The sequence below is a fragment of the Hyaena hyaena genome, unplaced genomic scaffold, assembly GCF_003009895.1.
Source record: "Hyaena hyaena isolate Hyena2069 unplaced genomic scaffold, ASM300989v1 scaffold_694, whole genome shotgun sequence".
Classification (NCBI taxonomy): domain Eukaryota; kingdom Metazoa; phylum Chordata; class Mammalia; order Carnivora; family Hyaenidae; genus Hyaena; species Hyaena hyaena.
The window spans coordinates 108,286-124,703 of record NW_024081327.1 but is presented as its reverse complement, the minus strand read 5'-3'; the positions used below and the strand labels follow the sequence as shown (position 1 = coordinate 124,703).

At 47.2% G+C, this 16,418-nt stretch overlaps 1 protein-coding gene across 3 annotated transcripts in view; it reads right to left on the bottom strand.

The window, feature by feature from the left end:
• Positions 1–16,418, bottom strand: part of TRAM2 (translocation associated membrane protein 2) — an 82,445-nt gene that overhangs the window by 17,841 nt on the left and 48,186 nt on the right. For all 3 annotated transcript variants that reach the window (XR_005525564.1, XM_039217472.1, XM_039217473.1), the window contains exons 3-4: positions 2,462–2,571; positions 1,600–1,716 (exon numbers count right to left, since the gene is read on the bottom strand). Coding sequence is in view for 2 of the 3 variants with exons in the window: in XM_039217472.1 (XP_039073403.1) it covers positions 1,600–1,716; positions 2,462–2,571 (227 nt within the window). In the remaining variant the exon portion in view is untranslated. The remainder of the gene's footprint in view (positions 1–1,599; positions 1,717–2,461; positions 2,572–16,418) is intronic.

The following is a 16,418-nucleotide window of genomic DNA, read 5'->3' as shown; positions in this document are numbered from 1 at the left end:
TGGCTGTCACCACAATAAAGGCCTGCCTTGAGCTTCCCCAAGTAAAGTGCTACGTGCTGTCAGACTAATGAGCATCATCATTTTCAAGCCCCTGAAGGCCTGAAAGGGCATTTGAGCCTTTAACGCTCTGAAGAGACATCACATAACGTGGCTTTTGGCCTCCAGAATCTAGCCTAAATGTGTCACAGCTCCGGTGGCATGTCTGGGGCTGACGTAGGAGGTAAAAGTGATTCAGAGTTGAGGCAATGCTTCTTCTAAAAGACCCTGAGGCCATTCAGCCTCAAAGTGGCATAGGGACCTCACGCGCTGCAGGAACCAAACACTGAGAGGTTGGGAGAAGAGGGATGAAAGCCAGCATTACCTAGACCCAAAGGGGCCTGGATGCACACCGTGCAACAGTAAGGGGCGCTCCTTATACAGGCCACACTCTACGTCCTCCCTCTGGGGACAGTGGAACACGGTAGTCCCGCTCTAGAGGACAGAAGTATGTAAAACTCCTAATGTTCTGTTTAGGAAACGGTTCCATGACTAAAGGATAAGAGACATACAAGCAATATCCACAAGAACATGAGGACTCCTGCTTTTCAGAGCGGGAATTCAGCGTTCAGCTCTGGACGCAGAGAGTTCCTTAGGATGTGAAAGTTCATCACTGTCGCTGAAGGAAGAGGAAGGGGGTGAGAGGTCAGCGGAAGGCAGGGAAAGAGAGGTCAGCAGAAGGCGGGGAAGGGAACTTCTAGAGATGATAGGGTTGCTGAATTTTCCAAGCCCTAAGGCCTACGTTTCTCACAGGACAATTCTAGCTCTTGAGAAAGAGACCAAGTTACAGACAGGACTTGCTCCACGTGGGGGTGGGGGGCGGCTAATTAAACACTTTCATGCATCACAGGCCAGGTCTTGTTACAGCGAACCCCAAAGGACTGTCCACATTCCTTGCTAGGAAGGAATTCTGCTATATCAAAGGCTGCTTGAAATAAGATTCCTATTGTGTAAAAACGAGCAGTAGATAAATTGTCTGGTCCCCCAGGCATTTGTGGGAATGGCATGGACTCCCATGGGATTTGATGCGCGGACAAGGGGATGTTTGCACGAGGCCGGTGTGGTAAAACAGAGAGTGTGCTGAACTTGGAACCAGACTCCTAAGTCCCAGTCTGGTCCTTACCACTTCAGAACCACGTGGCCACAGGGACACTGCAAGATTTGATCTTGGATGTCGTCAATCCATTAATATGGAAACCAGAACAAACAAAAGACTCAGCATATGGGATAGCACTGGAAGGAGAGCACTGTCAAAGGATACAGTGCTACATAGATGCATGGTACCATTATCGTAACATTACAGAATAGCTGTAACAAGGGTTTATTTTTGGACAGGAGGGCTCTCTCCAGCTATAAAAGAGCATCTATACCATCTGGTCCCTCACTTACCATGAGGATACAAAAATAGCTGTAGTTCCAAGAAATCGCTCAAGGCTTTTACAAAGTGCTCCTGACTCTTCCTTCCCCGCTCAGCCCTTCATGGTCATTTTTTCAGCCATCTGAGAAGAGATGCACTGCCAGCAGCCTGGGCCCCATGCTTCCGCGGTCCCCAGGGCCACTCACCGTCACCACCACGTAGAAGCACCATACCACTGAGCTGAGATGAAAGACGACCAGTTGTCCAGATTCGTTGAACTTGCTGTGCTTAACCTTGGAGAGGTGAAGCCGTTTGCTGATTTTCTGAAGAATAAAGAGAATCCTGCATATTAATATATGCAGGTGCATTGGAAATGGGTAGGCTTCAAACTCCCATTTTCTACCCTTGAAAGGAAAGCAGTCTACAGCTGGCCATGACCCCGGCTATTCGGTGTAAGCCTGCGGGGTGCCTGGAGTGCTCAGTTCAAGGCAAGCATGCTGAGAAAGTGGCCAGACTGAGGTCCTCAGCCTAGATGTAAAGAAAATGTCCCACAATCAGGCCACACGTGACAGACTCATAAGGACTGTGTCCTGCCATTTCAGGCCGCTGTCCCCTCATGCAGGAAATACTGGCGTCCCATGCACTTCTAAGAAGGCTGTGAGAGGGGCGCCTGGGTGGCTTAGTCGGTTAAGCGTCCGACTTTCGCTTAGGTCATGATCTCGCGGTTCATGGGTTCGAGCCCCGCGTCGGGCTCTGTGCTGACTGCCAGCTCAGAGCCTGGAGCCTGTTTCAGAGTCTGTATCTTCCTCTCTCTCTGACCCTCCCCTGCTCACGCTGTCTCTCTCTCTCTCCTAGAAATAAATAAGACATTAAAAAAAAAAAAATTTAAGAAGGCTGTGAGAGGGGACAGAAACCGCAGCGTGTGGTGAGGATGTCCAGTCCATAGGACCCATGAGGGTATGCGAATGAGGAGGTAAAGGGCACAGAGGTGCAGGGTCCTCTGAGGCGAGGCCCTTCTGCCCACCGCATCGCCCCAGCTTGTGATCTCAGAATCCAGACGTCACTCACATCTAAAATGTACTCCTGAACCACAGCGTGCAGGATGATGGTGATGAAGATGTAGAACAAGATGGTGACCAGGTCCTTCGGCCCATAGTGGTAGTGCACGCTCTCACTATCTGTGGAGGTAAGAAGAGCCACGTCAACATCCTCGGGCCGAGGGAGTACACTGGGACCCAAACTGAAGAGGCCTCTGAAGCAGAATACGCGTTGCTGTGCCCCTAGACTTGGAAGAAACCTTCTTCCCTAGAATTCTACTCACTCGCTGCACGTGGCCCCTGGGAAGTGCCAATGGGGAGGGTTAAGGAGAACTGAGCACAAACGGTGACGACTACATCTCCTGCATCTGGGCAGGAGTGCGCGGTGGTTAGGAGCCAGGATAAGAGACAGTCAATCTCGATCACTCTCTGCTGTGCAATCATATAGAAGTGGCCAACCTCTCTGAGCCACAATCTCCATCCCTGTAAGATGGGACTATCGCCTTCATCACAGAAGCATGGAGTAGTGGTTAGGAGTGTGGACTCAGAAGCCTGAGTTTCTATCACAGTTCTGTCATCACCTATGTGACTTCAGGGCACCACTGTATGTGACTTTTCTGTGCCTCAGTTTCCTCATCTGTAAAATGAGGGTAACAGCAGTTTCTGTATCGTAGGGTTACCCTGAGAATCAGATGGCTTCAAAGCAACGTGCAGAGAACAAGATCTAGCACATAGCAAGTGCTATATATGAATTTGTTACGATTTCTGTTGTTGGGCTAGTGTGAGGATTAAATGAAATGATTTGTATCAAGAGGACTATCACAGTGCCTATACCTGTGGCAAAGATGCCATAAATGGCAGTTTATTAAAATATTATTTAATAGTAATAATTAGACAGAATCCAGCTATGTAATAAGCCTTGCCTTGCTCTGCGGAGGTGGCCTCCTCGTTCCCCACGGGCAGAGGAGGATTTATACTCTCGCTCCAGTGAGCAGGCTAGGGTTGCCAGGGCTCGTGAACCCGGACCTGGATCCGTGCAGCTCTGCCAGCCCCTCCTCCCCCGCCCGCCAAGCAGACACACTGGCTGCCTTTCCAGCTGTGCTGCGCTCTCGCCGAGTCACACGCACGTGAGTCACGGGTCTTCGCAGGGATGCGTTTACCAGAAGGCGGACCAGGGCTGGGGACTCTCAGGGCGGCCACGGAGCAAAGCAGAGCTGACTGGGTTGCTCTGGGCGTCTAGCCATCCCCTCCGCCCTGCATGGGGCAGGGGGGAGGACGGGGGGGAGGAGGGACGGAGGTGACAGTCCCTGGTGCTGAGGGGCAGGAGGGCAGCGAGCACGCGACCTCTGAACTCAGACAGCCTAGTCTTTTTCCTCTCCCTCCTCCTTTCCACACAGACCCACTCTGTGAGGGGCCCCAGGATAACAGCCGGAGTGCGGGACAGGGGATACTGGCCTGGCTTTGAAGCACAGGGACCAGCGAGGAGCCAGATAAGTTAGCTACACTTACCCTACAGACAGGCCCGTGAGTGAGGCCCAGGGGCAGAGGGAGCGCCCCAGCGCCCAGGCAGGCCCGGGCCGACCGGCTGGGTGGGCGGTGCAGGCAGTAAGTCAGGGTGAACAGGAAGGAAGACATGGCACGTGGGGGAGAAGCCTGGGGAAGCCTCTAGGCTGAGGAGGCAGGGTCTGCACAGGCTGCGGGGAATGAGGCTGAGGTTCTGGGGCGGCAGGGGAGGCCGCTGTGAGAGCCTGGGTGCCGTGAAAGGGGGTGGGCTTTACCCTGGAGACGACATAGGACACATGGAAGAATTCAAATCCAACAGGCAAATGATGAAATATGGATTTTGGAAAGTTTACTCTGGCAGCAACGAACAGCGTCGTGCCTGGAGGTGAAGACACCAGTCAGGGGGCTGCCTCCAGATCTACAGTGAGGAAGCACAGAGGCCCGAATTAAAGCAGGAGGAGAGGGGGAGAGGGTGACAGTGAGACAATGGGCAACACGTGGGGCCACGGGCCGGCAGAGAAGGCACTGGTGCGGGAAGATGGCTGCGAGGACACAGAATGGAGGACCAGAGGACACGAATTTGTCACAGCAGATTTTCAAACTATAAAATGACTAAACACATGCAAAGTTCCATCAAGACCAGCATCACTAGGTAGGGGCACCTGGGTTGCTCAGTCAGTTAAATGTCCGACTTCAGCTCAGGTCATGATCTCACAGTTCATGAGTTTGAACCCCCCATTGGGCTCTCTGCTGCCTGCACAGAGCCTGCTTCAGATCCTCTGTCCCCCTCCCTCTCTGCCCCTCCCTCCTTCTCAAAAACAAATAAACTGTAAAAAAAAAAAAAAAAAAAAAAGACATACAAATGGTCAACGTGTATGTGACAAAGTGCTCACCATCATTACTGTTAGGGAAATGCCTATCAAAACAACCTCACATCCATCAGAATGGCTAAAATTTTAAAAAATGAAAAAAACTAACAGGTGTTGGTGAGGATGTAGATAAATTGGAACTTTTATGCACTGTAAAATGGTAGTCACTATGGAAAACACTATGGCAGTTCCTAAAAAATTAAAAATAGTAAACTCAAAATGGATTAAAGACCTAAATCTAAGATCTGAAGTCATAAAAACTCCTACACAAACAAACAAGCAGAAAATATAGGCATTAATCTCTTGGACATCAGCCTTAGCAACATTTTTCTGGATATGACCCCTAAGGCAAGGGAAACAAAAACAAAAACTATTGGGCCTACTCCAAAATAAGAAGCTTTTGCATAGCAAAGGAAACCATCAACGAAACAAAAAGGCAACGTCCAAAATAGAAGGAGATATTTGCAAATGATCTACCTAATAAAGGGTTAATATGCAAAATAAAGAATTTATACAAGTCAACACACACACACAGTAATCTGATTAAAGATGAGCACAAGACCTGAATAGACAGGTTTTCAAAGAAGACATATAGATGGCCAACAGACACATGAAAACATGTTCAACATCACTAATCATCAGGGAAATGCAAATCAAAACTACAAGAGAATACCTCACACCTGTCAGAATGGCTAGAGTCAAACGAGAAATAACAATCACTGGTGAGGCGGTAGACAATAGGGAACCCTTGTGTACTGTTGGTGGGGATGTAAACTGGTCCAAACATTGGAAAACACTATGGAGTTTCTCCCCCCAAAAATTAAAAATAGAAATACCATACAATCCAGCAATTCCACTACTGGGTATTTACCCAAAGACGATGAAAACACTCATTCAAAAAGATGTATGCAACCCTATGTTTACTACAGAATTATTAACCATAGCCACATTATGGAAGCAACCTAAGTGTGGATGACTGGATGAAGAAGATGTGGTGTGTGTATATATATATGTATATGTATATGTATATATATATATATATATACACACACACACACACACAGATATACAGACAGATTTCTATCTGTAGATCTAGATATTTCTATAGATATATATAAAGATGTGGGGTGTGTGTGTATATATACATATATGTATATATATACACACACATATATATATACATGTGTGTGTATATGTGTGTGTGTGTGTGTGTGTGTATATGACGGGACATTATTCAGCCATAAAAAAGAAGGAGATCTTACCCCTAAGGCAAGGGAAACAAAAACAAAAACTATTGGGCCTTTCTTTAAGTCCTAGAAATATAAACAACTTATGATTTCATTTATATGTGGCATGTAAAAAACAAACCAAAAACCAGAAACAGAGTTATATATACAGAGAACAGATGTGTGGTTGTCAGATGGTGGGGGTAGGGGATGTGTGAAATAAATGAAGGGGATTAAGAGGTCCATACTACCAGTTATAAATAACTCATGGAGATGAAAAGTCCAGCACAGCAAATAGAGTCAATAATACTGTAATAATCTCATATGGTGACAGTAACTATACTTTTGGTGATAAGCACAGTGTAATGTCAAATCACTATGTTGTACACCTGAAACCCTAGAACATTGTAGGTCAACTATATTCCCATTAAAAAAAATTAAAAAGTCACCATATGATCCTGCAATTCCACTTTTGAATATATACTCAAAACAACTGAAATCAGGATCTCAAAGAAATATTTGTACACCTGTGTTCACAGCAGCATTTTTCCCAATAGCCGAAGGTGCAAAGGACCCAAGTGCTATTGACAGACAGATGGATACAATGTGGTATACACAGACAACACTATTCAGCCTTAAAAAGGAAAGAAATCCTGTCACATGCTATAGCACAGATCAACCTACGGGATATCGTGCTAAGTGAAATACATCAATCACAAAAGACATCTGTATGATTCCATATATATGGAATATATATCTGTATGATACCATTATATAAGGTAAAAGTAGTCAAAATCATAGGCAAAAACCAGAACGCTAGGGAGCAAAGGCCGGGCAGGGAGGAGGAATGGGGTGTTGCTGTAGAATAGCCAGAAAGTTGCAGTTTTGCAAGATAAATAGGGCTCTAGAGATCATTTGCACAATAAAGTGAATGTACTTAATGCTACTGAACTGTACACTTAGAAGTGGGAAAGATCATACATTTTATCTTCTATATATTTAAGTTTAAAAAAACAGCACCAGTGGCCAGGTGTGAGAAGTGCTCTGAAATGGACCGAAGGCTGAAGGGGAATAACAGGGAGCAGAAGCCTTGCTCTGAGGGACCCGAGCACGTTGCTCAGGGTGGTTGGTGCCCTGCACTAGGATGGTGGCACAGCGATGAGGAGAAGACACATCTGCATAGATGTGGGGGATGGGCCAGCCATGGGGAATGGTTCTTAACGGGCAAGGAGAGCAACTGAGGACATGAAGTTCAGAGAGGTAAGGGATACCGGCCATCCTCAGGGTCTCCCAAGGGCTTCGGCACCCCAGCCCAACCCCAACTCAAGGTCAACACAAGCCACTCACACCACCCCCTGGCTCCACATCCTTACTGGTGGTAATCTGCTCCTTTGAGGTCTTTTCCTACAATCCTAACAAGTAGCAGGACCCAGAAATACAGAGAAGCCATGCTCTGGTTCTACACATTATCTCTGGTGTTTCCCCCTTAACTGCTACTTCTCTACTTTTGATCTAAGCAGGAGGGTGAACTAGTCTGGCCTTTTCTGCTCTCCACAGAGCCATGGAGGCTGGATACTTTGTGAACACAAAGTATTCTTCCAAGAGGCTATAAACAAATCCCTATTTCTGGCAGATTTTTTTTTTTTTTTTAATTTTTGGTTGCTCACTAATTCTAATAAAAACCCTCTCACGACCCAGATTGGAGTTCTTGCTCTTTAAGGACTGCTCCCGTCCTGCATGAGCTCTCAAAAAGGCTGGCAATGGTTTGGCAGAACCCTGTTAGAATTTTTCAGAAAAGTAACTTGCAGCACATCTGGTAGCGAGTCGCAGCAAAATGCCTATAGGTACCAGGTGGATAACCCAAACGAGCAAAGCAGTCCAGGTGTCATAAGCTAAAATCTCTTAGCACAGAGGTCCGCTGGTTACCCTGGGAATATCTGCACATCCACAGTACGCTTCCACTGTTGGCCTTCAACCATCGCACCTTCTCGGTCTATCATTCCTATTTCTGCTTTGAGAGAGGACACGTTCTTCTCCAGCTTACTAAATGGGCAACAGTCAAACGTAGAACACACAGTGACTGACAGGTGGTCTCGCGGTCAGGGACACGCTGGAGGGGAGTCGGTAACTGTGGGAAACTGCACAGCGGGAGCTTCCCGAGGGTGATAAAGGAGTGAGGAAGTCGCTCCTCAGATGCTGAGGCCCTGGGACGGATACAGCCCAGTGGGTCCAGATTCCCAATATTCCAGAAGCAAAGAAAGATCTTTACATGAAATCATCTGACTGAGGGTCGCCTGGGTGGCTCAGTCAGTTAAGCGTCCGACTTCAGCTCAGGTCATGATCTCACGGTTCATGGGTTCAAGCCCTGCGTCGGGCTCTGTGCTGACAGTTAGCTCAGAGCCTAGAGCCTGTTTCAAATTCTGTATCTCCCTCTCTCTCTAACCCTCCCCTGTTCATGCTGTCTCTCTCTCTCTCAGAAATAAATAAAACATTAAAATAAAAAAAAAAAGAAATCATCTGACTGAAAGATACTGGGGACAAATTCAATATTTTAAAACATACTTTATGGGCCAACACCAGACTGGCCAAAGAAAATGGATCTGCAGGGCCATGGTGATCTGCAGGACCAGTGTGTAACCCCAGCCAACAGGACCCCTGACACCTTTCCAACAGCAACATTCTGGGAGTCTTCTCCCCCCCCTCCCTGCCCTCCACGGAGTATGTCCATATGCCCTTCCGTAGGCATTAATCTAGCTTTGGAAGAATGTACCTTCAGTAATGATCTTCTAAGTGCAGATGAGTTATTCACCCCTCATCAAAAGTGTCATCTGCTTGGCTGATCTCTGATCACAGTTTAAAAAGAGCTCGAATAATCAATAATAGCCTTGGCTGTTTTGACAAATAGCCTCAGTCAGTAGCTGCCCCTTTATGGGAGTAACATTCTTGGTGACATCCTGTTTTGCTTCCTATGACTAAGAGATACATTGCTGTTTCCTCTGGGGTCACCTGTAAGCAGCTTCTCTCGTCTGCCTCACATGTTCCCATCCCATCTGGGTACTACTGTGCGGTCTCGGACCTCCTCCCATGAACTGAGCTGGTTGGTGGCTGTCCGCAGCCGTCCCATCCACCTCTCAGATCCTTAGCGTCTGGGTACCTGCCGACAAGACTTCTTGCCTTGGTACGAAAAACTGGTTGTTCAAAGAGCATCCCTGCCCAACTTGGATGCCTCTTCATTCCTGGTTCCTCTCCTAATGCCTTCACATCTGGATTTATAAAATGTACTTGCTTGCTGTTAGTTTCTGTGCTTATGGCCAATTCTGTTTCCATGGTAGTTTCAAGTTCTAAAAGAACTCAGATATGGAAAAAAAAAAAAACACCACAAGCAAAATCAAAAGGGAAATGATCATTTAAGGGGGAAATACTTATAATTCAGATCATAAACAAAGGACTAATCTTGCTAATAAGCACCTGAGGATAAAGAGATCAAAAATCCAACCGAAAAATGGGTAAAGGATAAGAACAATTTACAGAAAAGATGGAGATGGCCCTTACGCATTTTAAAAGACGCTCAACCTTACACAGAAGGAAAAAGCAGATGAAACTACAATGAGCTACCATTTCATAGCTATCAGACAAGCAAAAATCCCCAGCCTGACAATATACTCTTGCTGAGGCTGTGGAGAAACAGGCTCTCCTTCACACACCACTGATGGGAGTGCAAAATGGACCCCCCACCCCCACCCCGCGTGGAAGGGCAATTTGGCAATTTCTATTGAGATGGAAAGTGCCAAGAGCATCAACCCTTTGATGTGGCGACTCCACTTCTGGGAATTTATCTTGTACTAGTACCGGCCATGTTCACAATGACGTGATGAGGTTATGCACGGCAGCACTGTTTTGAACAATAAACTAATAGAAGCAATCCAAGTTGTGTTTCATCTAGGAGGCGTGAGTTAAGTAGCCCATAGTTCTAACACACCGGGGCTACACAAAGTGTGGCTGTGGACCAACAGCACCAGCATCACCTGTGGGCTTGGAAACACGGGCTGTTGCAGATCTACCCCAGGCCTGCTGGACCCGAACCCCGGGATGGCTCAGGACTCCAGGCTTAACGACAACTCCACGTAATTCTGATGCACATTAACATTTAAGAAGCGCTGATATAAACAATGGGTCTGTTTTTTAAAATCAGAGAGGGGATGCCTGACTGACTCCATTGGGTAAATGTCTGACTACAGCTTAGGTCATGATCTCATCGTTTGTGGAGTTTGAACACAGCATAGGGCTCTCTGCTGTGCTGTGAGTGCAGAGCCTGCTGTACTTCTTTCTCCCTGCCCCTCCCCTGCTGGTGCACCCTCTCTCAAAAAGAAAGAAAAACTTAAAAATAAATACAAAATAAAATCAGAGAGAAACAAAGATCAAAAACAGGGAAAACCAATCAGGATATTTAGAAAGCAGACCCATGGTTGCTTCGGGAGGGGGATGGGCTGGGAGGGCGGTATCTTGCTGTAGGTGATGGTGGCACGAGTGTGCATCTACGTACAAATTCACCGTACCATGCCCTCAAGAACATGTATGCATCACTGCAGGTGCTATACCTCATTGTTTGTGAAGAAAACGAAGAAGCTCTCTACCCATTGACATAAAAGCATATCCAGGATACATTTCATTACTCAGTGGGGAAAAAGCTAGGTCCAAGACAGCACAGTTTTCTAACAACTACATGAGAAAGAGAAGATAAGAAACATGCGTATTTGTGTCTGCATAAAGCAACAGTGGAAGGTGAGGGGATAAATCCAGGAAGGGCACACAGGAAACTACAGGGCCACAGGGGACGCCAGTGTCAAAGCAAGAGTTCAGGGTGAGAACAAGACTTTGACTTTTTGGACATGTGAGTGTACTTCCTATTCAAAAATAATTCTTCCACTCTGTACAAATAAAATAAAAAAGCGCTGTCTGTCTTTCCCACTTGGCTGCCCCTCCACCCTCCCTTCCCCCCCCACCCCCCACAGGGACCCAGGTAAGGCATGAAAAGACCTGAAGCTCATTTCTGCTGCCACTGGCCCATCATGTGACCCAGGGTCTCTCTGCCCTCAGTTACCCCTTCTGGACAATGAGGATAATGCCATCTACCTTTTCTCACAAAGCTCGAAGGATCAAGTACATGACGGACTTATAAACTGTAAAGTGCTACACTGACAGATCATTCTGACCACTTCCACCAGAATCAGAAGCTAACTGTCGCCATGTACCACATACACAAAGTACTCCCATTAGGGTGCTTATTTAGCATCAAGAATACAAACAGCCCTAAGCCACTTATTGAGCACGTGCTCTGTGCCAGGTACTGCAGTAAACATCTTGTACGTGGCATCATTCACCTCTCCCAGGAATCCTGAGTATTAGTCCCATTTTACAGACAGGGCGGCTGAGGTCAAGAGGCTAGCAGCTAGTTAGGAGTGGGAGAAGATCACAGCCATGCTGCCAATGACCGGGGCTGAGGCCCATCACTTCCCCCCAGGCCTCCTTGCCTTCTGACTCCCTGAAGGCCAGCCTTCTCCACGAGGTGCCAGGGGAAGCGTGGGGCTGAAGACAGGCATGGGGCCCACAGCCTCACAGGGCAACATTCTGAACTCCACTCTTAGCCTGCATGGCCAGGCCACCAGGCCACACCCCCGCTGGCCTCCCAAACCAGAAGCATCGCCATGGTTCTGACACTCACTCAGCTGGTATGGGCTGAAGTGTGGCTCCCCTCATCTCCCTGCCAGATAATGACTACGTTCAAGTCCTAACCCTTACCACCGCACAATATGACCTCACTGGGATACAGGGTCTTCATAGAGGTCAAGTTAAAATGAGAATATTAGGGTGGGCCCTACTCTACTGTGATTGGTGTCCTTACAATAAGGGGAAATCTGGGGGCTCCCCGGTGGCTCAGTTGGTTAAGCATCCAATTTCAGCTCAGGTCATGATCTCGCAGCTCATGAGTTCGAGCCCAGCATGAGGCTCTCTGCCATCAGCACAGACTCTATTTCAGATCCTCTGTCCCCCTCGGTCTCTCTGCCCCTCCGCCGCTTGTGTGCTTTCTCTCACTCTCAAAAATAAATGAACGTTAAAAAAAATCTTTAAAAAAGAAAGGGAAGGTTGGAATTTGGACACAGAGACACACACAAGGAAGACGGCCGTCTATACGCCAAGGAGAGAGGCCTGGAACAGATCTGTGGCTCAGAGCCCACAAGTGAGCCAACCTGCCGACACTGTGATTTTGGAACTTCTAGTCTCCAGAGCTGTGAGACAATAAATTTCTGTTACTTAAGCCACTCGGTCTGTGGGACTTGGCCATGGCAGCACTAGCAGAAATACACACCCTGATGCAATCCTTCCTCACACAGCCCCCAACCCCACCCCCGGCCACAGAACTAAAGATCTGGCTGAGGACTCTTGAAGATTACCATTTTAAACCCATCTTGCATGGCTTGGGATAGGTTTTCAACAATTCTCTAGTAATATAGAAAGATAAAGGATACTTTAATGATGTAAAAAGATGCAGCAAAAATGAGGGAAGCATTCAAAAGAATTTGGAAATAAAGGGCTTAACTTATTATTTGTTTTCTTGATGTATCATTCTTTTTTAAAAAATTTTTTTACTGCTTTATTTTATTTTTGAGAGAGAAAGAGAGCGCGAGCGAGTGAGGAGGGGAGGGGCAGACAGAATCTGAAACAGGCTCCAGGCTCTAAGTTGTCAGCACAGAGCCTGACAGAAGGCTCAAACCCTTGAACTGAGAGACCATGACCTGAACCAAAGTTGGATGCTTAACTAACTGAGCCACCCAGGTGCCTGGAAATTTTTTTTTTTTTTTTTTTTAAATAAAGCTATAACCCTCCCCAGGCCTTCAAGGAAGAAAGATAATAAGTCCTAGGTGCCAAGCACACATTCAGCCCCACTGCTGTTTATAAATGTGAGGCTTCTATATACAACCCACCTGGCCAGACAACAATGCAGCATATAGAGAATACTTCAGGGAGAGAAAGCATGAACTTCAAGAAAAAAATTCATTGGGAGCCATAAAGGAAAAATACCTCCACAAGGATCCCATGCAAAAAAAGAAAGAAAAGTCTAAAATCACAGCTTTTTTTCTCCCTCTAGATAAAAAATGACAATGTCAACAAGCCCATTGTTAAATCAGGAACAAAAATTATTTCAGTAAGAACCGAATAAGAAAACAATTATCCTAGCTAGACAGAAGAAAGGATTTGATCGGGAAGGACAGGAATGTGCAGAAGTGAAAACATGGGGTGGGGTCTGGATCAGAGGGTGTGTGGGAGGGAAGGGAAAGAGCAAGAAAACTCACGAGGCTGGTGAACAATTAGCCACAACAACTCGGGCTCCACTTACTTAGACTCTGGAACCGCACCCTGAAGGGGATGAATCCTCTGGGCTGTAGCAGCAAATTGGATAAAATCAAGTCTAGACTGGAAGGGGGTCACCTTTGAGATGCTGATGTTTTCACTTTGTGAAAATTCATGGAGCTGACCACTTACGTTGTGTCCACTTTTCTACACACAGTTATGTTGAGATAGTGCCTGTCCTGGTCTGAATGAGTCCCCCAAATTCACATGTCGGGGCCCTAATGCCAATGTGAAGGTGTTACAGGTGGGGGCCTTTGGGAAGTGCTTATTAGGGCACGAAGTGAAGCCTCCATGGATGGGACTGGGGCCTTAGAAGGGAGCCCACAGAGCTCCCTGGCCCCCATACCCTACTGGGGACACAACAAGATGTCTGTGACTGGAAGAGGGCCCTCGCCCAAACATGCTGGCACCCAGATCTCAGGCTTTTAAGCTCCAGATCTGTGAGAAATAAGGTTCTGTTGTTTAGAAACCACCCACTCTGTGGTATTTGTTTGAACTGACCAAAACAAGTGAGGCAGTAGGTTTAACAACATGTTTCAGTTCACTGGGGGAAAAAAATCAGGTTCAGGGCTGGCTATCAGTCCTGGGTCAGAGGCTCCCCACTCTTTTTCGGATGGTTGGCTAATAAGGCCAGGGACACTGGGGACAGTGGTTTATTTTCTCTTATTCATACAGACAGGTCCTCAGGGCCAAAGGGAGCCTCGGTGGCTATTTGGGCCACGGGCCCGGGACAGAGCCAGATCTCTGTCTCTCTGTTTGGGTCTGCCCTCTCCCTCTGCCCCATTTGGCAAACCCAGCCTTCCCATGGCTTGCCCGGGCCCCGGTGCTGCCTGGGGTATGAGCAGCCCAGCCTTGGTGTGCCCCTGGGAAGGTCTGGGTGTCTCAGCTCTGTCAGTGGGAAAAGGATGCGGCCAGGCCAGGTGAGCCTCCAGTACCCTCCAGCTACGTTGGGTACCTTTCTCTATCATCAAGCAAGACTCTGTCTCCAGAGCCACTGTTCCCAATCTCTCTTCCCTTTTGTCCCCCACAAGATTATCTTACAAAGACGGGCTCAGTCTGATAGGTGATGCCAGTCTCAAGTCCATGATACAAGCAGAAGACAAGACTAATTCCTGCCCGGCAGCCCAGGAACAAAACCACAATATGAGCCCTGGACAGAGGCCTTCAGCTGAGGCTTGCAAACCATCTGTCTGAGGTTGTTTTTATGGGGCAGCGCGTCTCATCCTACCAGGGGCTAGAACGCGGCCAGGCTATGGTGTGGGAGGTCCCTGGCTCTGCCTCTCTCCCTGCAAAATGCTGCACAGCAGCTGCAAAGCCAACTGGGACAAGACAGCCAAGGGATGTGTACTTAGCACTTCTGAAGACCACAAAACAACCCTTTCTTTCGAAGAAGTCCCTCACCCTCGGCCATTTAGTCCTAGGGGTGCAGCAACAGGCAGGCTCAGGGACGTCAAAGCCTTATAGGCGCGGCCGTGACTTCTCGGGGAGCCACAGCCCAGCTTGAACCCAAATCCAGCCCATGGTACTCTTCACCCCCCTCCACCCCTCAGATGGAAGAGTTCTAGAAAAACCAAAATTGGAAGAGAACAGAAAAATGCAAATGATTCACAGAATTTAGCAGGTTTCCCTGTCTTACCTTCAAGGTTGGAAGCAAAGGGTCATTTGAAAGCCTGCTTGGTGCTTTTTACACAGGGCACTTAGAACAGTGCTTTCCAGTCCTCACAGGAATCACCTGTGGATCTCCTTAAACAGCAAGACCTTATGCAGGTGTGTGGCCCGGGAGCCTGCACGTCTAACAAGTTCTCAAGTGATGTGAATGGTACGGCTCTGCGGATCATGTGAGCGGCAAGCACGTAAGAGGACTCGCAGGGCTTCCTGTATTCAGGGAATACATGAGGCTGAGAGCGTGGCCATTGCTCTCAATTTTGTAGATGAAGGATGGAGACAACAAATGTTAGGTGGTCCACCCAAGATAATTCAGCAAATCAGTGGCACAACCCAAAACAACCTTATAAATGCTCAGCCCATTTGGGGTCACCTATTCTAGACCAGAAGGAAAGCCAGCGGGCCTTGAATCGTTTGGCAAATTAGTGGCAAAACCCATAACAACCTTGTAAATGCTCAGCCCATTTAGAGTCACCTGTTCTAGGTCAGATGGAAAGCTAGCAGGCCTTGGTTCTGCGTAAAGAATCAAACATCTTTCCCTGAGCTTTTACATTCTATATATTTTTGGTCATAACATCGACGCTTGGTGATATTTTAATCAGAAAGAAGACTCAATGTCTAATGGTAAGACCAGAAACCAGACCTCTTATTCCTCGCCAGAGTTGAGCAGCTCTGGTGTACGGTTGCCAGATAAAATACATGACGCCCAGTTAAACTCAAATTTCAGATAGATAAAGGATAATTTCCAGTATAATTATGCCCCATGCATACTCTGGGATATACTCCTACTGAAAAAGAAAGTATTCACTGTTTATCTGAAATTCAAATGTAACTAACTGGTGGTCCTGCATTTTTGTTTGCTAAGTCTGGCAACCCTAACAGGGTAGCAAAATGAGAATGAGGAGATAGTGATTTGGTAATGAGGAACACTCGCTGCTTCACTGCTGTCGACCTTAAAGAAAAACACAAGGAAGCCAGCATGCCAGGCGTTATACCAGGATGCACAACTTATCACGGCAACAAGAATCCCCATCTCCTCTTTTAGTTCATCTCTCTGAACAGGGCTTAATCTTCTCAACCAGCTCATTACAATGTGATCAAATCATACACGTATGGCTGGGATTATGAGCTGAATTGCATCCCCGCAAACTCCTATGTTGGAAGTCCTATCCCCAGCACTTGGGAATGTGACCTTATTTGGAAATAGAATCGGTAGCAGCTGCAATTAGTTAAGATGAGGTCACAGTGGAGTAGAATGCCCTTAATCTAATATGACTGCTGTCCTTATAAAAGGGGGAAATGTGGATGCAGAGAC